At 37.7% G+C, this 26402-nt stretch overlaps 1 protein-coding gene across 1 annotated transcript; it reads right to left on the bottom strand.

Moving 5' to 3' along the window:
- Nucleotides 1-1397: 1397 nt before the first annotated feature.
- Nucleotides 1398-18203, bottom strand: tmem38b (transmembrane protein 38B). The gene is made up of 6 exons (XM_026941333.3): nucleotides 17930-18203; nucleotides 8642-8798; nucleotides 5867-6051; nucleotides 4833-4920; nucleotides 4514-4631; nucleotides 1398-2046 (listed from the first exon to the last, which is right to left on the bottom strand). The coding sequence occupies exons 1-6, from the start codon at nucleotides 18051-18053 to the stop codon at nucleotides 1801-1803; spliced, it is 918 nt and encodes a 305-aa protein (XP_026797134.1). The 5' UTR covers nucleotides 18054-18203; the 3' UTR covers nucleotides 1398-1800.
- Between the last annotated feature and the right edge of the window lie 8199 nt (nucleotides 18204-26402).

The following is a 26402-nucleotide window of genomic DNA, read 5'->3' on the forward strand; positions in this document are numbered from 1 at the left end:
CAATCATGCCACGGTCAAAATCACTGAGATCACATTTTTTCCCCATTCTGGTGAATATTACCTGAAGCTGTTGGCCCGTATCTACATGATTTTATGCATTTCGCTGCTGCCACCCGTTTGGCTGATTAGATAACTGCATGAATGAGAAGGTGTACAGATGTTCCTAATACATTAAGCAATGTATTAGGAACACCTGTACACCTACTCGTTCATGCAATTATCTAATCAGCCAATCGGCATGTGGATACAAGCCAGCAGCTTCAGATAATGTTCAAAGCTTTAATATTCCCAAACTTTATAACCCAAAATACAACCATAGTGTAATTTATAATTTATAAGTACAGACAGAGATAGAGACAGAGGCAGGGACAGAGAGAGAGACACATACACACAGAGAGAGAGAGAGAGAGAGAGAGAGAGAGAGAGAGAGAGAGAGAGAGAGATTGGAGAACAGTTTATCAGTGTGTTGATTCTCCAGAGAAAAAAGCTGCACTTGAATCAATTGAGGTCACTGTTGTCATATTAATGTCATCTTTCTGCCCGTCTCTCTCTCTCTGCCTGTCTGTATCACAAAGAACACAAACACACACACACATTCTCTCTCTACTATTATTAAAACTCTTATACACGATGTCATTTATTATATTAATAATTATCTGATGGTGATTTGTTGTCTCGGTGTCACTTATAATGTGTGGGAGACAAAGACGACAGCTCTGGATGGTCAGCATGTGTGTGTGAGTGTGTGTGCGTGCACGCGCTCTTTGTGTCTGTTTTGACGGCCGTTGTGTCACTCTGTGCGTTTGGCTCATACCATTCCTCTGGGATAGGGGGGTCAAACCACTGAGGAGAAAATACCCCCCCTAGTGGACAAAACACACACACACACACACACACACACACACACACACACACACACACACACACACACACACACACTTTACAGGTTTTCCACTTCACTAGTTTTCTAGCTTCCTAGCTCATTAGTTGACTTGGGTTTAAATTTACATAGTTTCACATGTTCATATCTTCTAACATCTGTCATATGAGTTAGCATTGCTGTTTGTATTATTTATTTACTCATTTATTTTATGAGGTGATTATGGAATGTGTTTCTTATGGAGAGATAAATCTGCTGTAGGGACCTTAGCGACCACACGACCATGTTTTTGGGTTTGATTGACAGTCTGACAGAAAAGCTGCAGCTAAGTTCATTTAGTAAACAGGTTTAAACTTGAGGAAGATATTATATTTTCATTCATACAGTATTTAACCCAGTGAAGGTTAGAATAAGAGTAAATTATTAATGTGAAAACTCTTTACAGTGCTATGTGTGATGTCAAAAAGGTGACAATGGGTGAAAATGTGTAAAATATAAATGCACAATAACACATAAATGTAATAAATTTTGCAGTATATTTTCAATTAAATTATCTCAGGAATGCAGTCGAGCAGACAGAGCATTTCACATTAGCATAAACTTACAATATAAATAATATAAAATATAATGGTGAGAATAGATTTGGTTTATAAAATCACAATATTTACAGACCCACAGCAAATATACAGATAAAAGTTTTGGAAATAATTAATAAAGAATTTTCTACAAATATTCAGCAGTAAAGTTATACGAAAGTTTGAGCAAAACCTTCAAATATAAAAAGAAAATCTACAGCTACATGTAATAATAAATTCATTTTTCTCAGTTTTTACCCACATGCAAAATTGGAAAAGTGTTTTAGAGAAAAGATCACAGTTGTGCGGAAAAAAAGGAAGAAAAGAAGAGAAAGAAGAAAGGCGTTATTCTGTTTTTTTCTTGTCCTTCTCCAAGTCTTTACATTGTTCATGAGGAAGCGACGAGCCATTCTTGACACAGGAAGTGCTTTTGGCCTCTGAGCTGGAGCAAGAAGAATTGATGTGGGAGGAGGATTGGCTCTGATTGGTCAGGGAAGAGCAGGTCACAGGTCGTGCAAACAGCACCTCATACAGAGCCGACTCAAACCCAGCGAACAGAGAGAAAGAGGAACCCATTAGCATCATCCTTGTCTGCAACACAGAGAAAGTATTATTATTATTATTATTATTATTATTATTATTATCATCATCATCATCATCATCACAGAGAGAGAAGCTATAAAATAAATAAATAAATATTCTGCATTTTGCCACAAACTGAAAGTTTTTTTATTGCCTTCAATGTAGAGATGATGTGTAGAAGGTGTGAAAAGGTTATGTAAAAGATGTGTAGAAGGAGGGGTAAAAGTGGGTAGAAGGCATGTAAGGTTGTAAAGAAGGTGTGTAAAAGTGTGTAATAGGTGTGTAGAAAATGTGTAAGGTGTGCAGAAGGTGTGTAAAGGTGCAGAGAATGTGTGTAAAGGTGTGTAGAAGGTGTGTATAGTTGTATAAAAGCTGTGTACAAGGTGTGCAGAAGGTGAGTAAAGTAAAAAGATGTGCAGAAGTTGTAAAAGGTGCACAGAAGTTGTAAAAGGCGTGCTGAACGTGTGTAAGGTGTGTAGAAGATGTGTAAAGGTGTGTAAGGTGTGTAGTTGTAGTGTGAAGGAGAGTAAAGGTATATAGAAGTTGAGTAAAGCTGTGTAAATTTGTGAAGAAGGTGTGTAAAGGTGTGTAAATCTGTACAAAGGGGTAAAGGTGTGTAGAAGGGGTTTAGAAGGTGTGTAAGGTGCATAAAGGTGTGTAGAAGGTGTGTACGTGGGAGAAGAGGACGTATGGGTCACAGGTTTCTTGGCTAACAGTGAGACGGTGGGGTATAAATAGCAGCATGGGAGCGAGAGGTGAGCTAACAGCATTTTGAGCGTGCAGGATGAAGAGGAGTGATGCAATTAGAGGAAATGATGAGGCAAAAGACAAGTGAAAACGGAAAGAGCAATGCTGCTACAGCACCCGATCAGATGGGATGAAGAGGAATAAAATACGAGACGGCAGGTCATTAGCGGATCATCATCCAGCAGTTAATGATGCAATCAGGTTTAATAACCATCATGTAGCAAAATGAGGAGAAAACCTGCCATGAACATCTACACAACTGAACAGTGAACATCTACACAACTGAAGAGTGAACACCATCCACAGCTGAACAGTGAACACATTTACACAACTGAAGAGTGAACATCTACACAACTGAACAGTGAAAACATTTACACAGCTGAACAGTAAACATTTACACAGCTGAACAGTAAACATTTACACAGCTGAACAGTGAACACATTTACACAACTGCACAGTGAACACCATCCACAGCTGAACAGTGAACACATTTACACAGCTGAACAGTGAACAACATCCACACAACTGAACAGCAAACATCTACACAGCTGAACTGTGAATATCTAACAACTGAACAATGAACAAAATCTACACAGCTGCACAGTGAACAACATCTCACAACTGAACAGTGTGCAACATCTACCCAGGTGAACAATGAACATTTAACTACTACTACATTTAACAGTGAACAACACCTACGCAACAGAACACTGAACAACCTCTACACAGCCGAACAGTGAACAACATCTATAAAACTGAAAAGTGAATAACATCTATACAACTGAACAGTGAACATCTACACAACTGAACAGTGAACAAAATCTACATAACTAAATAGTGAACATCTACAAAACTGAACAGTGAAATGTTACTGACCTCACATATAAGTGTTAATAATATTACGATGTATGTAATATTATAGAGAAGTAACTCAGACACACACACACACACCTTTAAAGTTTTTTTGTAGGGTTACAAACTTTATCTGAAATGGACCTTATTATATGTCTGTGTGCATTGAATCTACAGAAAATAGCCCATAATACTGAAATGAGAGGAAAATCAATATAGTTTGGAAAACTGTATACAAAAATAGAAGAGTTATGATCGCAAAAGTATTCACCCCATTGCTGTAAAATCCCTAAATTTGTTCTGGTGCAACCAGTCACCATCAGAAATCACATAATTAGTTGAATGGAGTTGACTTGTCCACAATTAAAATTAAACACAAAGTCAAAGTACATCTGTTCCTGGAAGGCCTTGGAGTTTGTTAAAAGCATCATGAAGACCAAGGAGCTCTCAACAATCTAAAAAATATTCCAAATTGTAAATATCCCATGGAGCACCATTAAATCCATTATTAAAAATTGGAAAGAATATGTCAACCGTGACTCCAGGCCTTGAGGAGGCTGTCCACCAAAATTCAGTGACTGGGTAATAAGGAGATTAATCAGAGAAGCAACTAAGAGGCTTCTGTATCTGTATCATGTATCACCTGTCATGTATGTAGCTTCAGTGTAGTGAAGCTGTTTCTGTAGCTTTAGATTTATAAGGTCAGAATTCATCCTGTCGGAGGTTTGTTCAGTTTGATGGTTTAAATGATTTAAGAACCTCAATGTCTTTATGAAGGTGTGCAAGGTGTTTGTAATTCCCAGACATAGTGTGCTACACAGTAGTAGTGACACTCTGGTGTAGGGTACAGGACGTTAATGAGAGTTAATGATGTGACCTTATCGATGACAATGAAGGCGGTGTAGAGGAGCATCAGCTGCGGCCTGTGGATGGGGAGATACTGACACTGCTGCAGAGAGAACAGTACTGAGCCAATCAGAGTCACCTTAGTGGGGCTGTAACACACACACACACACACACACACACACACACACACACACACACACACAAAGGTCACTGAATGAGCTGTATATGGGTCAAAGCAATGACATGATGTGAAAATCCAGCAGTTAATGTAACATGTTTACAACTAACTAAGAGTGTTTGTAACTCATTACAGAGACTGTATCACTCATTACAGAAGGTGTATAACTCACTATGTCATCTTCAACAGCTCGTTGGTTTCAGGTTTCCAAATACCTCGAACCAGCTGCTCAAAATTACTCATCAGGCCTCCACCTGCACCTACAGAGAGAGAGAGTGAGAGAAAGAGAGAGAGAGAGAGGGAGGGGTCATCTCTGGACTTACTGTAACTACAATTTCTCATCCTAAGTTCAATTATTTTGCAGATTTTCAGACAGACAGAGTGTAAAAACTTTTATTTGAGCAGGCACATTTAATGTGTAACTGCATTAGCCCACCCATAACAAGTCTCTTTTGGATTCATTGACCAAATTAAATACATTTTATACAGCATAAAATAGATAAACTATATAAATAACATGCCATGATTTTAAACTAGAACTATATCCATTTTTCTCTCTCGCTCTCTCTCTACTTCTTGGCCTTTTTCTTATTACTATTATTATTGCTGACTGCAGGTTTTACACCTCTGAACATACCAGAGATTCTGCCTATGAATCATTTATATGACATGACATGCATGTCAGAGGACATACAAGCAGGGTTTAATTTTTTATTTCTGTGCTTTGATTCAGATGTGTGTAAACTGGAATTCAGCTCATATGTAATTCTGCACTCGATCCATTTTGTGCAATTTTGTCTAATGAGCGTCACCTCAACCTTCTGATATTTTACAACACAAATTTCACAATTTCTCATCTCTGAGGGACACAGAAGTGAGACTTGTAACAATTTTAATAAAAGATGATGTGCCAAAAAAACATGAAGCTTTAAAAAGGGAAAAATCCACAAAATGAATATTTTTTTTACACTCAAAATAGTAAATGCATTAAATTGTCTTAAATAGTTCCCTAATCCCTGCTTTCTACAGACACCATAATGCATTGTGAGACTTTATGTGTGAATAATTTCTCAATTATAAAATGACCATGTGGTAAAAAGGGTGTGGTTTCAGACAGCCTTTATTCTTTAATACAATATTTTCTGTCTTGTCTGTCTGTCTCTCTGTCTGTCTGTCCTGTCTGTCCGTCCTGTCTGTCTGTCCTACCTTTAGCCCAGCCCACTGCGATCATAACAAACAGGCTGTCTTTGTACTTCCTGCTCGCCTGTGTAACTCCACCCAAAATCTTCCATGTACGTGTCACTTCTTTCATAGCCGTGAGGACCAATCGGATGGGTAGGATGGTAGCGCAGGAGTACACCACATCCTGAGGACAATAAAACACCATGTACCTGCAGAGAGACACAGAACTTTAGAACATAAAGGGACGAAATATCATTCATTCACTGCAGACAGCTATAAATGTTACTTTCTGTCTTAGTTCATGGTGCCTTTTTATATAAGAATACTCCTGTTACTGTTTGGAAATCTTACAGACTTCATATCATTGTGGTCTACCCAAATCCTCCTGGCAGTTTCTTGGGGATCATGACTGGTGCTCTGATCTGATTCCAGGTGAAGATTTTTCACCTCACAGCCTCACTGTAGAGTGTAGGTGAATGATGCAGGATTTAAGTGTGTAAAATCAGCGTGTTCACAGATCATAACTGCAGTCCTAACAGGTAGGCAATCATAAACTGGGATAATCCATAAGCAAATTTGAAAAAAAAAATAGGTGTAACACAGTAAAGCGACAAATCATCCGATGGTGCACGTGGGCCAATGTTTCCTCAGTTCTCCACTCACTGAGTGCATAAATATGTTGCGGAGGTCTAGAATCTGGGTGTACTTCATAAATGTACATGAGAACAGTTCCTGGAGCAATAAATGCATTAACCTAGTATTTGCACAGGCCACGCCCACACGTGACAACAGTAGCAGTCACTACACCCCCACAAAAGAGAAATTACAAGTGACTTGTCGCCTGCTAGTGTGCACACAGGGTGAGGTTTAGAAATGCTCGTAGTGCAATGACCTCACTGCTCCAGCGTCCATGTAGCTCAATGGTGGAATGAGCTTTACCCTTCACACCTCGTGTCTGTTCTTTCTGTAAAGCTCTAAAGACCTTCAGACAACGTGTAGAACTTCTCACTTTCTCTGTACTGATCTTGCATTCACTGTCTTTTGAATAACGTCTCTATTTTTAATTTATTGTACAATTATTTACGCACTTTACCACCTATACCACTATAAACTAGCATTAATCTCTCAGGTTGTGAATCCTTGTAAAAACTCTAGATGTTTATCTGTTTATACATTCTGTAAAATGGTCTGCTAAATGACTAGAGTTTACTTCAGTATTTCTGCAAGTAAATAATTAAATAATACTCAATCAATTATTTTCCATATTTGTGCGCTGTGATTTAGCATCATGTGTGATTGTAGACAGGGAGAGAAACATGAGTTTTTCTATTCAAAAGCACACACGCACGCACACACACACCAGCAGCATGGCTAATTGCTTAATTGGCCATCTCCGTCTCAGAGCCCAGAAAGTGGTCAATTAATCGTCCATTAGTGTAATTTGCGCTTCATTATCGTAGACGCTCATGCAAAATGAGTGTGTGTGTGTGTGTTTTTTTTTTTTTTTTTACTATAAAAGCAGAAAAAGTCTCTGCACTTCTACTGACATAATGAGATGTGGAAAAAAAAAGCATTTTAATAGTCAAATGACATATAGACATTTTTCTTTCTATCCAAAAAAGATTTCAGACTTCAAATGTGAAAAATGACAAGTTGAATACCTGCTATTTTATCACTATAAAAGGCCTACAGTGAATAGGAAATAATAATAATAGGTTTGACTCTGACTCGGATAAAAGCTTGTTTTTCATTTTTAACTTTTATCTTTTATTACATGCTAATGATTCACTTTGCTAAATTAGTCTCTTAATGTATAAGAAAAACCTTTAAAAGCCCTTTTATAATATCTGCTATGATTAAAGGTCACACTGCCTAAAGTAGCAACAGAAAAACGAGAAATAGTTTTACACACAATACTGCTGCAATATCCTCTTCACAATTTTTTTTTCAACGTATTATTAAATAATTTAGAATGGCAGAGTCTTGTACAGATTTGTGCGTGTTGTGTAATGCTCTCTCACTCCACCAGGGGGCACTACAATCCCACAAAGAACAACAAAACTTTCCCTTGTGCTTGTCTGCCTTTTTTTTTTTTTTTTTTTTTTTTAACTTCTACTGAAAAGTTCAAAGTTCAAACACACACACACACACACACACACACACACACACACAAGCTGGACCTTAGAGATCAGCTTTGTTTTGAGGGAAAGCAAATACCCTCAGTGTGGAGGTTTACACTGGAGACACCTCCCTCGTCCATGTTTCCCCTTGTTACTTTATCAGCTCGAGAGAAGTGGGGTAGCTAAGCTTTAGATGCTTATTCTGACAGGTTAGGGTTAGGTTGCATGTTATGTTTAGTTTATTCAGTAAAGAATAGAGGATAGAGTCGTTTACGCTTTGTGGCTTCTCTGCAACATGAAAAGATGTGTTTGTTTTGAATTATTAACTTCAAGAGAGAGGACAAAAGAGAAGTTGGTGAGGGAATGGCATAGCTGCTTGTAGCTGCAATAACAGCTGATAACAGGACCTAACTAGTTTCACCAATGTTCCACAACGTTAACTGTAACTATAACAAATCAGTTTGTAATTGATGGTGAATTGCTGTGGTATAAAAGAAATAAAACACTTTGAGATGCACTGTTATAGGAAAATAATCAACTTTTGGGTGGTAAGAGTCATTTTTGTCTTTGTGTCAGGTCGCATCACACTAGCCAGTGTGGGTCATTTTCCTATAAAAACATGCGCGAGTGTTTTATTCCTTACTTAAGATGAGGTGTGTTATGGGACTGGTGTACTGACCACATTAATGAGGCGAGCAGGATGTTGGTGCTGTTGGCCAGCGGCTCAATCGGAGCTTCAGCCATGATGACTCCTGAGAGAACAGCTCCTCCGAAACAGTACAGCATCGCACTGAACCAACATGCTAATGGACTGCGGCGTGACACTTCCAATGCTCCTGTAAACGCAAACAATAAACAATAAACGTCAAACTGAAACAACATGCAAAGTGACTGTGCAGGGACACAGCACAACACTGTTCACGCATGACCACATTTTAGAAATGCACTAAACAGTCTGCAAAACGTTTGTAGGAAAAGAAAGCTGCTTTATAAAATCCTGTTTTATTATTTTCATCCTGTTACATGAAAATAATCGATATGATATGATACGAAGCAGAGGGTCAGTACCACCTCCAAGTGGATTATTTTCATGTAACATCACGGTCTAGAGTATGTTATTCCACTTACACCAAAGCGACCAAACAACAATTCAATGTTTAATTTATTAATGAATGTCATAATGTGCAATTCAACGGTTTATATTTACACGTAATGCTGTGAAACAAAGTTAATTCCTGTTATTACTCACAATCCAGTAATGATCATTCCCTCACCAGTATCTCCTTTTCTCTCTCTCAAAAAATCACAGCTTGTGGAGTGTAAACTCCTCTGTCCTGAAGACTTTCCTGTGCACTGTGAATGTTACAAAGCGCTGACACAGGAGACTCATTCCATAAATGTTAAATAAATGTCTCGTAACAAAAAAGCTTGACCACATCGATGATTATGTTTTTCTTTGTTAAACATGTTTTTTTAAATCCATTTATTATCAGTGGTTAGCACGTTTGCCTCACACCTCCAGGGATGGGGGTTTGATTCCTCCCTCCGCCCTGTGTGCGTGGAGCTCGCATGCTTTCCCCATGCCTGGGGGCTCCCTCCAGGTACCCCGGCTTCATCCCCCAGTCCAAAGACATGTGTTGTAGGCATCTCTAAAACTGTCTGGAGTGTGTGTGTGTGTGTGTGTGTGTGTGAGAGATTGTGATGGGCTGGCACCCTGTCCAGGGTGTCCCCTGCCCTGTGCCCTGAGTCCCCAGGCTCCCCTGTGACCCTGTGTAGGATAAGAGGTATGAAAAATGGATGGATGGATGGATTAGTCTTGGATTATATAGAGCGTCCACTATACAAGTCTCTGTGAAAAAGCTGTTACTATAGAAACGGTAATGTACGAGAACGAGCGCATTAATTTGAACCTAATTGGAACTACTGTCTCAGCCGTGCTTTTATACAAAAATACTGTATAACTTCTGACCAATCAAATTCAAACATTCAACCACACTGTGGTGTAACGATATTTATACCACAGCACAGTTCAGTTCTTGAATCTGATTGGTCAGAAGGTGTGCATTCCTTTGTTATTCCTTACATAACTCAAAGTCTGTGAAAAATTACTATACCATGGAAGAACATATTAGTTCTTTTATTTAACTCAGAAAAGCTGAACAAAGGGCTTAAAAGCTGGATTAAACTGGCATGTGTTAGAAAAAGGTATGTTTAAATATTAACTTCATGTCTGTAGAAGAAGAATATATGAATATATAATATATGAGGAGATACAAGAGGAAGAAATGATTAAATAAAATGTGGCTGTAAATCAAATTAAATGAGATGTTCCATTTGAATAAATTTGATACACGTACAACCTCATGATTCAGGTCGTATAATTAATCATGATACATTTATTTTTGCCTTCATCCATTAATTAATTAAGCATAAAAAACTGTGATGAGTTTAGCTAAATTTGTAAGTTTCAGACTGTTTGTCTGCTCACAACTGCTGTGACAAATTAATTAAATTATTAATTTGTTATATTTAGCATTTTAAAGCCCAAAATGGCATTAAGAGGCATTTGATCCTGTTTCTATATATAAAGGATTACCAGCTTAGAAATAATGTCCCCTTTAAGAACAATTAGAATTAGATTTAAAATGAAAAAAAAAAAAAACTTAAATTCAAAAATTTTAAATAAAAAAATCGCTAAAGAATTTGAAATAATCTTGACTTCAAATTAAACAAAAATATAATGAGAACTATAATATTTTTTGGGGAACTGGTTGAGTGTATAATCAGGTGTCTAAGGATTAAAGGTTGAGAGACTGAGAGACCGTTCATTGATCAGTTTAATCAGTGAATCTACAGTTCTCAGACCTCAAACTCAGATCACAGCCGCGTGTTAACTGTTAACACTCTACGGTAACATTCCACAGTAAAGCTTCCTGTAGTGTTCACTACTGATCAATACAAACTTATAATGAAGAGGAAGACACAAAATCCCTCCTCCTAATAAGTGTGTGTTTCTACTGGTTGTACTTACTTATGTATCTTAATTAGTTTCCTTTTGTCTAAAACTCAATTTATTTGTTTCATGTATTTTAGTTACTTAGATTTTTTAAAATATCTTGTTTTTTTCTGATTTTTATTGCACTCACATTATACAGGAACATGTTCGTTGATGTACAAAATGTCACTATACTTTTACTTTGAAAATAAAGAAGTCTGTCTATTAAAAATGAAGGTTCTCCCTCCGTTCACAATAACAGTACAGAATCCCTTTTACAATGTCCACCCATATATACAGTCATTGGTTCAGACCCTGTGTGTTTAGACACGTGTTCGTTCTCTGTATTTGTACTTTGTGTGTTCATACTCTGTGTTTAGACCCTGTGTCCATATTATATATTCAGACTCTGTGTTCGTACTGTGTGTTAAGATCCTGCATTCAGACCCTGTATTTGTACTATGTTTTCAGACCCTGTGTTCAGACCCTGTGTTCAGACTCTGTATTCAGACTCTGTATTTATACTATATGTTCAGACCCTGTGTTCATATTATGTATTCAGACTGTGTTCGTAGTACATGTTCAGACTCTGTGTTCAGACTCTGTGTTCAGACTCTGTGTTCAGACTCTGTGTTCAGACTCTGTGTTCAGACTCTGTGTTCAGACTCTGTGTTCAGACTCTGCGTTAAGACCCTGCATTCAGACTCTATATTTGTACTATGTGTTCAGACCCTGTGTTCATATTATGTATTCAGACTTCTTGTTCGTAGTACGTGTTCAGACCCTGTGTTCAGACCCTGTGTTCAGACCCTGTGTTCAGACCCTGTGTTCAGACCCTGTGTTCGTACTGTGTGTTCAGACCCTGGGTTCAGACCCTGGGTTCATACTGTGTGTTAAGTCCCTGTGTTCAGACCCTGTGTTCAGACCCTGTGTTCATACTGTGTGTTCATACTGTGTGTTAAGTCCCTGTGTTCAGACCCTGTGTTCAGACCCTGTATTCAGACCCTGTATTCAGACCCTGTATTCAGACTCTGTGTTCGTACTGTGTGTGTTCAGACCCTGTATTCAGACCATGTGTTCGTACTGTGTGTGTTCAGACCCTGTATTCAGACCCTGTATTCAGACCCTGTATTCAGACCCTGTATTCAGACTCTGTGTTCGTACTGTGTGTGTTCAGACCCTGTATTCAGACCATGTGTTCGTACTGTGTGTGTTCAGACCCTGTATTCAGACCCTGTATTCAGACTCTGTGTTCGTACTGTGTGTGTTCAGACCCTGTATTCAGACCATGTGTTCGTACTGTGTGTGTTCAGACCCTGTATTCAGACCCTGTATTCAGACCCTGTGTTCGTACTGTGTGTGTTCAGACCCTGTATTCAGACCATGTGTTCGTACTGTGTGTGTTCAGACCCTGTATTCAGACCATGTGTTCGTACTGTGTGTGTTCAGACCCTGTATTCAGACCCTGTATTCAGACCATGTGTTCGTACTGTGTGTGTTCAGACCCTGTATTCAGACCATGTGTTCGTACTGTGTGTGTTCAGACCCTGTATTCAGACCCTGTATTCAGACCCTGTGTTCGTACTGTGTGTGTTCAGACCCTGTATTCAGACCATGTGTTCGTACTGTGTGTGTTCAGACCCTGTATTCAGACCCTGTATTCAGACCCTGTGTTCGTACTGTGTGTTCAGACCCTGTATTCAGACCCTGTGTTCGTACTGTGTGTTAAGACCCTGTTTGGACTCAGTGTTTGTACTCAAAAGTACGTATAGAAATACACAATTGAAACATATTAAGAGATTAAAGAAGCACAAAAGCAGCTGTTATTGATTTAAACACTCACATTAAAAACTCTACCAGCAGGTTTATTCAGAGAAACACAATCTCACTAAACATCACTCATTATAATTATAGCATAAACACATACATGCACGCACATGTTCATGGCATACACACACACACACACACACACACACACACACACACACACACACACACACACACACAGGTTTGTGAAGCTGATTGGACATGTCTTTCTTTTGAGTTGTTTCAGCCAATCAGGTTTGACGGGTTTACGGTCAGGTGACTGGGCAGTGCTGCTACATTACACACAGCTATGAGTTGTGAAATATCACTCTAAACCTGGCCAATTTAATTTCATTACAATTATTTAATCATAACTTATTATAATAAAAGTGATATTAATATTATTGAAAGGAAGATTTAAATAGATTGCTTTGAGCATTACACTGAGAAATAACTTGACCTTCATTCACTTCATACTAAATGACTGCTGAGTGTAAAACTAAAGCTAAACAGTTTATAATGTGGTTTTATCACACTGTATATTATAACACTCTGTATTATAATCGGAGCGTCACAGGTGGAGAAATGTTACTGCTGTGGCCGTGACCTGCTCTAAAACAATCTGTTATTGTAATGTGGCACTGTTATTACGCACTTATTTTTGGATCAGTATGAAGCACTGGCATGTTGTTTCTCTTCTCCTCCATTATCCTTCTCTCTATTTACACCTCTCTCTGCCCCCTCGCTTCTCTCTCACCAAAAAAGAAAACCTTGCCACCACATTTATATATGCAAATATGCAAATGGTACCACTTAGGAAATATGCAAATGTGCAAAATGGGATTGTGGTTTTTCTCTTATATTTCTGTCAGTAAAATATATTTGTGTCCTATAAGTACACATAATTACAGACAAACATAATAAATACATAATATTCATCACTTCTTTTTATAATACGTTTCACCAAAATATAAATTTTTTAACCAATAAAATAATGAGAATATGTTAAAATGTCATTTTACACATTTAAATAATTGTGCAAAGCACTAAAAACAGACAGTTTTAGTTTTTAATTTCTCTAAATCTGTTTTTATGAACTATTTTTGTATGTTGACTTGATTAGCAAAATAAAAGTGATATATTTTTATCTATTTATCAAGTTGGTATTGTCACAGGGTGATTAAGAAAAGATTTTTTTTGTCTGTGGTGTTATTATACTAATAAATGGTCCAGATTTCATTGTGTTTATAAAATCTAGCTTTAAAAGACGAGCACTAAAAGCTCATCTCTGTCTTTTTCCCCTGAGGAAACATTCCATCCTGTTCTCTCAGCAAATCCTGACTATATTTGGTCTTAAACTCCAGCTCATGCTTTTAATGGAAAAGTGTGTGGGTGCGTTTCCATTAACTCCCATCTTTGATAAAAACACACACACACAATTAGTGGTGTGTTTTAGAAATAACAGACCTTCTCTTTTCATCATGTCCTAAACATTACACATTAACTAACCTCTGAATGTTTATAGGAAAATTAATATAAATTTTCTTTTCTACTCTTACATGGTCACTGCACATGGTTTCTCCCTCTCATTCTTAAATTTCTAAGTAAAATCTAAACATTTTAAATTCTAATTTTGGTAAATAATAAATGAGAATATAACATTTCTTGGGACATAATTAAAATGTAAAAAAAAAATGAATTAGGTTGTCTATAATGCGTGTCACTACAACATGTTTCAAGGTTTCATTTATGTTTTTATTTCTGTATTTAGGTTTTAATTTATAAAAGCACAAAAAATTGACATAGAACACAAACATTAAATGTTAAAAATCCACAGCTTTGTCCTATTTGTGGTGTTTTATGTAACAGCTCTATATTTTAGCTCCTAAACTAATGTTTATTTCAGCTGTTAACGACGCTGAACGCTGGTTTATTAGTTAGTATTAAAGTTAATTTAGCTTAATAATTAGTTATAAATTCACACATGAAAACATATCGTTTGTGCAATTAGCGCGCCATCAATATTGTTCATAAAATCTTTAAGAAAAGCTTATTTTGTGAAAAAGATTAGTTATGGTCCATTAATTTGATTGGACAAGCGGCGTTCCGAGATTGCTGATATTTACTCTAACAGCACTGGTACATGTTACTGTGTGTATCTCTCTGCCTGTATGTTTGCTACATAAAATTCTAGCAATAGTTCATTACACTGAAAAGTTCATTCCTACACTTACTACAGGCTGTCACTCAGCACTCTATCCAGCTGTGGCTTCTTTAGGAGCTTTTTTTTTTTGACGGAGCAAAAACAAACAAAATATTTGGCCATATTGTGTCTGAAATTGCAGACACATATTGTTACTCAATATGAATTTATTGTTAATAGAACGTTTGTACTGAAAGCAGTATCACACCTGCAGTCGTGTTGTTGTTCTCAATATGAGCACGGCTCCTGCAGTCTCGTGCCTATGGCTTAAGCACAGCTGTAGTAATATTCAGTACAACAGCACGACTGTGAGTGTGATCTTGCTTAAACAACACTAAAAACACAAAAAGGAAGTGTCATACAAAAAGAGAAGTTCAATCAGTCATGTATTTCCTCATTTTAGAAAAAGGTTGATATAAATAACTTTACATGGAAGCCATTATCTACTGATCCAGGATCAGCTCTCTGTGTCCACAATAGTTCTGTAGATATTTGTATTAAAGGACAGGACTGGTCTCAGATCAGTTCGAAACCTGTAATATGGTGGGAGTTGATATCAGTGTGTGATATTCACTGATGTTTGTGAAGCGATATAAAGGAGAAGGTTCATTTTGAACTGTGAATGTGTTCTGCTGAAACAACACACACCAGCACACACATTTTGCAATGCAAATTTCTTGGAAATGTCGATGGTCAGCCAAGAACACCACTGGAGGATGTGTGTAAGTGTGTGTGATTATTTGTATTTGTCTGACAAATCGTTTCTAACCCAAACCTAAATGAAGTGTGTTATTAAAGGAAAAAAAACCACATCATTTATTACATACGTATCTTTATACATATCCCGAATGTCTACACAGGATATGAAATACTGCACTTTACTGTCCAGCAGTGAGGCTCTACTGTTATCATGGAGTCACTCTCTGTGTGTTCCAGTTAGGACAAACAGATAATCAACAAGACGTCATTTTGGGTCACAGATAACTACAACTGTTTTCTAAAGCAGCAGTCCCAAACTATTTGTAGCCAGGGACTCCTTTAACTGTAAAATCATTTCCACAGACCCCCGCAGTACATGAACATTATCTAAATATATAAAATAATATATAAAATAATATTTTGTCTATTTATTAGAGCCATGGAGCTTTTAATTCCTGAACTTTCTGCTGTCAGTACACATTAGGTCCAAGTTGATGTTGCTTATAAGTTGAATTGTTTTTGTGTTATTGATGTGTCATTCGAGCAACCAGTATAACAGGCTAATAACTATTAGAACTCAATAATAAATATAATACCTTGGAAATGACAATCTACCATTTTCAATCACTATAACAAAATGACTTGGACCCCCAGCTACGTTTCATGGACCCCACTGTTCTAAAAGGCCTCTTTTTTAAGAATAATAATCTTGTTCACCAGACAAGATCTGTGTAAACGTAAGCAGAGAGAGAGAGAGAGAGAGAGAGAGCAAACAGTTAGATATGGTGTCTGAACTATAAATAGTTTATACACACATTGTACAGAATAATTTATGAAGAGAGACAGAAACAGACAGAGAGAAAGAGAGAGAGAGAATGAGAGAGAATTAGATAGGCAGACAGGAAGTCTTAAGAAAAGGAAGTGTGAGCATTTAACACTTTGTGGTTCTGGTTCATAATTGTTAATGTTTTAATAATTGTTCTGCCTAACTAAAGTGTTACAAATAAAGGCACAAATACATATCTGTAATGCTAAATCAGGTGGATTTGGTCTCAGTTTATACATTTTATCATACTTGCAAAAAAATATTGGATTTCTGCATCCATCTTTTAATTATTTCATGATTATAATTTATAGTGAGAAGAAAGGTGGATCACAAAAAAGCTCATTATTGGAAATCTAGTGTGTAGAAAGCGTTAAGCCAAACCAAACCCTCCAGTCACAGGTTCAGATCTGGCTGTAACCACACAGAAAAAGTGGTGATTCAGTGGTTAACGCTCTGAGCTACTAATCAGGCTGTTGTGGACTCGAATCCCCCCCCCCTTTTGTTTCAGGTGTTAAGTGAAACAAAACACTTAAGACCTCCGATCACTCTGGATAAAAGTGTCTACAGAATGAACAAACATAGGTGTGGAAGTATAAAACATGAGTGAAAACACAGCTATCAAATGGCAAAATATCACTTATACAACCAGGGTGAGATGGATGCTGAGTAACAGACCAAAAAATGAAAGATGTCAGGTTCACTATCAGGTTTGGTGGTTTAAACACTTACTGCTATAACTTAACTTCAGATACATTGCATAAGGAGATAAATCCAACAATGTATTTTACCCTCCCTGCTGTCAAACAACAACCATGTACCAGCTGACTAATTATCGTGGCATACATCATCAAATATTAACATGATGATTGCAAAATGATTTATCTGCAGGTTGTAATACCTGTATTTGTGTCTTATTAGGGACAGTCAGTGGATCTTGTTGCTACTGTATTTCTGAAAGTTTACTGATATCATAAATACATTCAGCTGAAGGAGTGGATGTATGTGCTATGTTCTTTGTTTAATGTATTAGTTTTTTTTTTTTTAGATTAAATGTCATTAGATTGCTCTGAAAAGGCTCTAAAACTGATTTTACCAAAGCAGATTGATGTGTAAATTATGAATAATAAGCAACTCACAGCATGCAGCATAAGATCTTATGAATGCTTCTTATGAATGCAAGGTGGAGATAAAAATAAAAGTTGATGGACTGTTGTTATATGTTTGTTTTATGTCTGCACTTTGATTTTAATTAAGTAAACCTGTGCAGCTCTGTAAACAAGTGAAAAAAGTAGAGTGTAAAGTTCAAACTCGGATCAAGTTACAGGAGTAACTCAATCCTCCAGGCTAGTCAGAGCTCAGTGGGAGCTTTTAGTGTTCAGTGATGTGTTTTCTGGGTGAAAACACAGAGATGTGGAGCTCATTAAGGACTTGCTCTTACCTGGTTGTTCCCGTAAAGACATCACTGACACGATATAATGCGCAGCGTCGAAATACGGAAACATGTTCAGCCTGGACAGAGCAACAGCGAGCTCGCTGACATTCAGCAGCCTGAACAAATCCATTCTGACCCGGTTCCCTTTCTTTCCTTCTCTCTCAGCACATTAGAGTGGTGGTGTTTTCTTTTTTTTAACGCCAGGGTTTGTAAGCGAGCATCAGATGAGAGTCAGTCAGTCAGTCAGCTGCAGCAGCTGGAAGTGCTAGCACTGCGGCTAACAGCTGATGTCTATGGAACGCGGATGGGCGGGGCCAACGGTCGATTCGCGTCAAAGAATGTCCGCCATTCTGTCGATGACGCAGCCGCCGTGGCTCACTGCACGTTCAAGTGCTCCTGGGAAATTCGTGTTTACGAGTTGGGAAGTCGTAGTTATGACGTCATGTGCGTTCAAGTCACTTTGGTCGGAGCAAGATGGAGGAGGACCTTCTCTTAATTAACTACAAAAAAATACAGCAAGGTTTTTTTTTTAACTCCACTTCTAGAAAATGAAGAACAAAGAATGCGCTTCAGGTGTTTTTTAAATGTTTTTAATCAATTTATGAAGCTACTGTAAACTTTATCTTTACCTATTATATCATAATTGTACAGTGTTATCGTATGTTGTGTAGACAATTAGCTTGTTTTATTGTAAATAAAAAAGCCTGACAAAGACATGTCACTGCTAAATACTCATTCAATTTCAGCTAATTTACCCTCAACTCAGCTACAGACGCTGCAGCCACTGATTCCACCGTGTTTTCTTACTGACACAACAACCACCATCTCGGAAACTCTGAGCTCAAAGAAAATCCCGAGTTTCCCACTCGTAGTTAAGACTTTGTGGTGTCGTTCCTGTGCGTTCAACTCGTATATGCGATCTTTCCGACATGACTTGAATGCACCATTCGCTACTGCAGCACGTCAACGAGTCCGCCATATTGAAAAGGGCATACTGATTTGACTGTTCGCCCCGAGAGAGTTCTGGGACTTCACTGATAAAATCAGCTGTATTGTACACTTTCAGCTCACTTCATGTTTTATATTTGCTTTTAGAGAACATGTGTGTTTCTTCTTATCTGAGGGGATGCAGTTGTAACCTATACGTACTGCTGATATTTTGGTTTACTCTAACAGCAAGGCAGGAGCGGATTTACTGATTAGGGGCCCTGTAGGTAAAATAGAAGAATGGGGCCCTATTCAGTTGCACGTATTTACCTTGATTATCCTTGAGCTTCCTTTCAATGTTGTGATGCTTGCTGCTGCATAGCAGTGTCCCCCGGTTGTGTCCAATTTCTAAATGAGAATGTTTAACCACATGTTACTTTAAAAACACTATCTGGCTACCATAAACTACAGTACATACAAATACAATACATTTTTCTGTCTCCCTCTTTCTTTAATGCTCCTTTTCTTCATCAACTTGAACTTGAACAAAGGTTTACAAGGTATCTAAACTAACTAAAAAGTGACCCTGCGATCCTTGGCTTCTGGGGGCCCCAGGCGGTTGCCTACCTTTGCCTGGTGCTAAGTCCGCCCCTGCAGCAAGGTAATGGGATATAAGTTAATGTAGGCTGGACAGAAATGATCGTAATCTAAAGCCAGTTTTCAGTAAGTGTTTTACTGCTATTGACACGCACTTATTAAAAGTAACTATAATAACAGCCTAATAGTAATAATTCAGGTCCCATGACATTGTTTTAAATTTGCATAACAGCAGTGTTGGCAGTATGGTGGTGCAGCAGAGAGCGTTACTGCCTCACAGCTCCAGGATCCCCAGAAACATAAAAAATTACAAAGAAATTCTCCTGATTATGTGCAAAATTTACCTAACTTACCTAAGATCTGATGTTGAGTTAAACAGACGATAAATAGTAATGTAACTAATTGTAAAGTTCAATAGAAAAATAACGCAATTGTCCTGTCTTGCTTTGATGTGTCTGTCAATATTTTTGCTGAATTTGACCCTCTAATTTCAATGTAAGTTAATGAGTTCAGAGAGAAAACTTGCCCTCTTCAAGATGGCGGCGCCTTTGACGTGTCCACTGAGACCGCTGTAGAATTTCCGCGGTTCTTTGTTTAAAAGCATCGATCCCGCTGCAGCTGATGACGATGCGATTTGAAGCTCAGTGATTGGTGGAGAGAAATAGGTGTAACCAATCAGGTCTGTGCATGTGGCGATTCATCACAATGATGAGCTGGAGTCCTTTAGTGTGAACTTTGAAAACTTGTACTTTATGCTAATCTTCTGTTTTTTGTTTGTTTGTTTGTTTGTTCCTTGTTTGTTTTGTTCACAACGATTCTGCTTTTACTCTGTACCATTTAGCGCTACTTTTTTCCGTAGTATTATAAGGCTCTGTTATAAATCCTGTAATATTATAGGCTAAATTTCGTGTACATAGATTTATCAATTTATAACACAAAGCCATTTTTACACCAAAGTGTACACAACTAAGTGTTCTAACTATTTTTGTCAAAGAATTTAAAAAAAGACTTAAAACTGTGAAACACTGAACCTCAAGAATGTTTATTCTGTTTCTGTTCTTTATTTGTTGTAACAGTTTATGATACCATGGTTTAAAATTAAAAAGAAGATGATTTTTTTTATTTCTATTTCTATCAGTGATATCCATGGGTCAGAAGAAAGGCTCAGGTAAAAATTGCATGAATAAAATTAAATGAAACATTTCAAATGATAATTAAAAAAAAAAAAAAAGTGTCCCACGTTGAAGATGTAGCTCTATTAATATTTAAATTTTTAGGGAATTTTTTTAATGTCCCATCAAAAGTAAAAAATAATAATAATTTTAAAAAAAAGCCTAGGTAATAACTGTTGGATGTGTGTGTGATGTCTGGCACCAGTGTAGGCTATTCTGAAACAGCACTGAAATGTGCAATTATTCATACCTGATTTTATTTTTGTTTGTTGGAGGGCTTTTTTTCTGTTTTAGCTGAAGACTTACCCAGTTGTTTAGTTTTCTGTTGCATTACCATCTACACAGTAGGGGATTTATTAGGAATGGTTTTTAGGTAAACAATTGCCAGGAGACACCAGCAACATATTTTGTTGTTAGTACTGTCTGCAAATTTCTTTTAACACTACTGCCTTCTGGTATACAATACTGCAGTGCTGGGACAACAGTTTCTCCCCACAGGCCATGAGACTGCTGTATAACTACAATCTGCACTAGTCGGCCATTAACTGCTCATTGCCCATGATTTTTGTACTATACTGTATAGCTGGTACTAAACTACTGCACTCTGCACTTTAATCATCACCCAGCTGTTCCCATATACTACTACGCATATTTAAATTATTGTTATTTGCATATATAACTATTCATTACTACATATCAGAGTTTGGGGGGCATGGTGGCTTAGTGGTTATCCAGTTTACCTTGCACCTCCAGGGTTGGGGGTTCGAGTCCCGCCTCTGCCCTGTGTGTGCAGAGTTTGTTCTCCCTGAGCTTTGAGGGTTTCTCCAGGTACTCCAGTTTCCTCGCCCAGTCCAACGACATGCATTGTAGGATGATTGGCATTTCCAAATTCTCCATAGTGTGTGAACACATGTGCGATTGTGCCCTGTAATGGGTTGGCACCCCCTCCAGGGTGCTCCAAAGTCTCTGGGATAGGCTCCAGGCTCCCTAAGACCCTGTGTAGGATACGCAGTATGGAAAATGGATGGATACCAGAGTATGTATATCATACTTCTACAGTTAAGTTCTACTATTTATCTATTTATTTTATATATTATGTAGACATATATTTTTGCATTACTCTTATTTAACTGTCTGCTTTGTTGTTGTTGTTGCTGTTGTTGTTGTGTTGCTTCCTCTGGGGCATGTGAAGCTAACCTCTGCATCTTTTCAAACTTCTGCTCGTGCAGCGTCACAGGGCAGCATAACACACTCAGAAAAAAAGTGCTATCTGCCCTCTTCTGCATGTGTGAGCTCACAGACCCCTGTGGTTGGCTTGTGCTAAGGGAGCGTACACCATCTCTCCCACCCAGAGAGCACAGGCAAGTTTGCTGTCATGACCTACAGCCACAGACGGCTGTGGCATTGTAGGGATTCTGCAGGATGGCTGTGGAATCATGGTGACAGTTGAGTGAAGGCTTTTCTGTTGTGCCACTGTCGTGACAATAAATCAAAATCTAAAGCTAATCATCTGTCCTTCTGCAGAAACTTGTACTTAGTACACACACAATGTGTTGTGGGGTCTGCTAATTAGTAATCCTAATCTTTTTGATAATTATGGGGGTATTTGGTTCTTTCCACCCCTAAGAGCTGAATACAATATTTATTTTAATACAACTAATTAATATAAGTACAGAGGTTGCTAGGTCTGCCATGTCCAGGTGCTTAAATGTGTGTCAGTGAGTCAATTTAAGCCATGTTCAGAGCAAAATCTCCTAAGAGTCCATGAGGAAAAGCCTTTTGCTTCATGCCATATAATCTCCGATATGCTTGTGTGCAACTCTGGAAAGTGGTGATGGTTATCTATGTGCAAAAAATGTGATACGGTAGCCATGAATATGTTGGTTGGTTTATTTAAAGTAGCATCACCACAGAGGAATGTAAATTTGATGTTTGTTTGAGGTTTCCGTGCCATTGGAATGGTGGGACTGCTGAGAGACACAGCAGCAAATCAGACCTAGAGACAGAGGAAGCAAAAAAGTGAAAGAGAGACTAGACAGCATGCACTGAGAAAAAAAACACACATTGAGGTTTTCCTGTTGATTTGCCAGACCAGGTCAAAGAAGAGCTACAAAGAGAAAAGGAGACCTTGTAGATTTACACAGGTTCAAATGTAGAGAACACACCACAAACACTGAAAAGGGCTGAATACAGCACACACACAAAGATTTTTATCTGGCACTAATTTCATATTTAATGTCTAGTTACAGTGTTCACCTGCTTTGAATTTTTTGTAGTGTTACAACCTGGAATAGAAGTGGACTTAATTGGGATTATTTCCAATTTGATTTATACAATATGTCTAACATTTGAAGGGATAAAATATTTTTATTGTGACATTGAACAAAAAAACAGCCTTTTTTTCAATAATAGCTTCTTTCTCAGCACTCTTCCATAAAGCCTAGCTTTATCCTGTGAACAGTTTCTCCCATGTGAGTTGTGGATCTCTCCAACTCTTTCAAAGTTACTCTTGGTTGCTTCTCTGACTAATGCGTTCCTTACCCGCTCACTGACTTTTGTTAAACAGCCTCCTCTAGGCAGTGTCATGGTTTAATAATGGATTTAATGGCGCTATGTGGGATGTTTAAAGTTTGGGATTTTTTTTTATAACCAAACCCTGATTGATACTTTTCCAGAACTGTGCTCTCGATTTGTTGGATAGCTTGATGATATGTTGGATAGCTTTTCATGATGATATATGTTTAGGTATGTTTGCTAATAAACTCTGGATCTTTCCAGGAACAGGCATTTACACTGAGATCATGTGCCACTTTAATTGCACACTGGTATACTCCATTCAACTAATTATGTGATTTCTGACAGTAACTGATTGCACCAGAGCTAATTTAGGGGTTTCACATTAACGGGGTGAATAAAATGACATCTTTAATGTTTTTTTACTTGCAAATGTTTTTGATGAGTATATTGATCCCCCTTTTCAATATCAAGGGTTACTTTTTGCAGTAAAGTCCATTTTTTTGTTCCACATTGTAACACTACAAAATGGGGAAATGTCCCTTACGCAAGGGACTGTACAGCTTCTCATATATTTGACACCCTTTTCACCAATTTTAGGCTTACAGGACTCATTTCAGATTGTAATCACAAATGAAGGTACAAAAAGCATTTCAGATCAGCACTAAAAAGCAACATGTCCCAACTCTTTATCTATCCGGAACCTTGCAGTGCAACTGAATGAGCAACATCAGATAAGTCAGATAACGCCACTGTTGTGAGACCGGGTTTTCCCAGACAGAGTGACTGGCATGACCATTCCTGCAGATAAAAGAGAGATTGCTCAGAATACATACGCTTACAGCAAAGATAAATCATCCAGTCAGTGATGTGGCTGCTTCAGATCTGTTCAGGTGCATGTGGAGCTAACCATGGCCCCTTTCAGTAAAGTAGAAGGAATGAGCAGTTAACAGTTATCAAGAGTTAGTATTCTTTCTGCCATCACTACTCTTCACTAACCACAGACCCTGATCTAGACCAGAGATTAGACAATAACATGACCAGGTTGTCACTGAATCAGGTGAATCAGTTCTTTATACATATAAAAGAATGTATTAAGTCATATAGAACAACTGTAATGCAAATGCCTTTGAAGTAAATATATTTTCACATGCAATATCATTTGCATTTGTAAAAGTATTGCATAAAGTCTATGTCTATGTGTATGATGTTCTGCAAAAACCCATCAGAATGAAATAATGGAAAACAGTTCAAATGGAAAACAGTGGAAAAATCAGGCTTTGACCAAAATTGAGTTTTTCAATTTCTTCTGCCATCCAGGCCTTCAGTTGTGCACCCGTGGCTTATGAGACCAAGTAATGACTACATCACAGCAGAGAGAAGCACTCAGGGGTATTTTTTGTTGATTGTGGGGACCTACTTTAGCAGTTTGGTGCAAATTCTCAGGCTAGGAAATGGTAAACATTGTCTTTCCACTCATAATTAAAAGAAGCCTGGCTGAAAGTCTTACAAACTGTGTTTAATGGCTGTGCGTACCTAAGACAGCACAATAACCCCCTACTAATGGTCTGACTGAGTTGTAGCTTTACTGAATTGGTGTCTAGGTCTGGGTTTTGATTAGAAACAGCGAGAAGCAGACATTTAATGATGCAGCAGGATTAAAAGAGGATTTAATGATGCTGCAGATCTGTTGCTTTGACAGGAATAAGTGAATTTCACTGCAAAGAGGCCAAAATAATGATATGAGATGATCTCTTTCTGCTGACACCATGAAGTGTGAACTGACTCCAGGCCAGTGCTGGAACTTCATATCATCTCATCTCATATCATGCAGTCTGACTGATCAGATAAAACTAAGGCTTCAAGCTGTTAGAACACAAAATAGCACAAAATAGCACCATACCAAGCCAAGGCCCTCATGCACATAGCTTCCTCTGTGTTTATGTGCCACAGCTAACTGCCTGACATGGCTGCTCTTGATTATGGCCACATCAATTTAGGGGTTTCACAGCAATAATTTTGTAAAATATATTGATTCCCTCTCCCCATATTATTATATTATATAATATTATATTATATATTCCTGACCTATAGTCCCACTTAGCATTGGTTTGGTCCATTTCAGTTCCAGGTTGTAACACTACAAAATGTGGAAATGTTCCAGGGGTGAATACTTATGCATGGTACCGTCTATGTGGTAAAACCATCATTTGGAAAATGTGGTTTATTCATGTGTTGTGTTTTTGCACTCAGAATGTACCTTGCAGATAATCACTGATGTGTTACTGATCACTAAACTGATTATTTTTTCTTCTGGCCCACTTGACATTAGACTAACTGAAGTGTGGCCTGTTACCTAAAATGAGTTTGACACTGCTGCCTTAATATAAAAATTAAAATAAGCTTTTAATGCCACCATGTGTTGAGTTCAGGAAAAACATCTCACTGCTTGGAATAATTGCCTTTATTGATAATTTGTTCCAGCCACCAGGTGGCAGAACTCTATCTATCTATCTCTCTATCTATCTAAAAGCAACTGTGAAATACAAGGATAGACAAATGGAAATAAAAATAAACCCACTCTTTATGTGCTGTACCTAAAAACTGTCAGTTAGCTCCAGTTTAATGATAACAATTTATTGAATAATGTAAGTTTTACTGAGGACATATTGTTTTTGTTGTACTTTTACATTATCACAAGGTCATGGCTCAGCTAGCTAACACTTTAACTTCAACACTTACCTCAAAGGAAAGTCTATTATACCCTCGTAATACAAATACACACACGCACACACACACACCCATTTGCCGGAAGGCTATTTTAAGAGTGTTTTTCATGCTGTTTGTTCAGTCTAAGAGTCACATTTTCAGGTTACACTAAGCCCAGGCGTCATTACTGTGGAATTCCATCTGTAATACTTTTATTATAGCTGAATATTATAGCCTAAGGCTGATTTTTTTAATCAAAGACTGTATTGTAAATGTAATAAAACACACTGACTCACTGTGTGAAAACACATCACCAGGCACAGGGATGGAGTCGAGCTACGCCAACCTTTTTTCATAATTCACAATAATACTTTTTATTGTGTTTATAAAAAATGTGCTAGAGTATGAATTATTAATGCATAAATGCATACATATGATTTCATTTATTTTGGTTTCAGCGTTATATGTGGGGTGGGAGGGGTCATCTACAATGCTGGTGGCCTTATGGATACAGTGGTCATTGTAAGGTCATTGTAAGAGGTGTTGATGGTGGGGATGCC

The sequence above is a fragment of the Pangasianodon hypophthalmus genome, chromosome 15 (genome assembly GCF_027358585.1).
Source record: "Pangasianodon hypophthalmus isolate fPanHyp1 chromosome 15, fPanHyp1.pri, whole genome shotgun sequence".
Taxonomy (NCBI): domain Eukaryota; kingdom Metazoa; phylum Chordata; class Actinopteri; order Siluriformes; family Pangasiidae; genus Pangasianodon; species Pangasianodon hypophthalmus.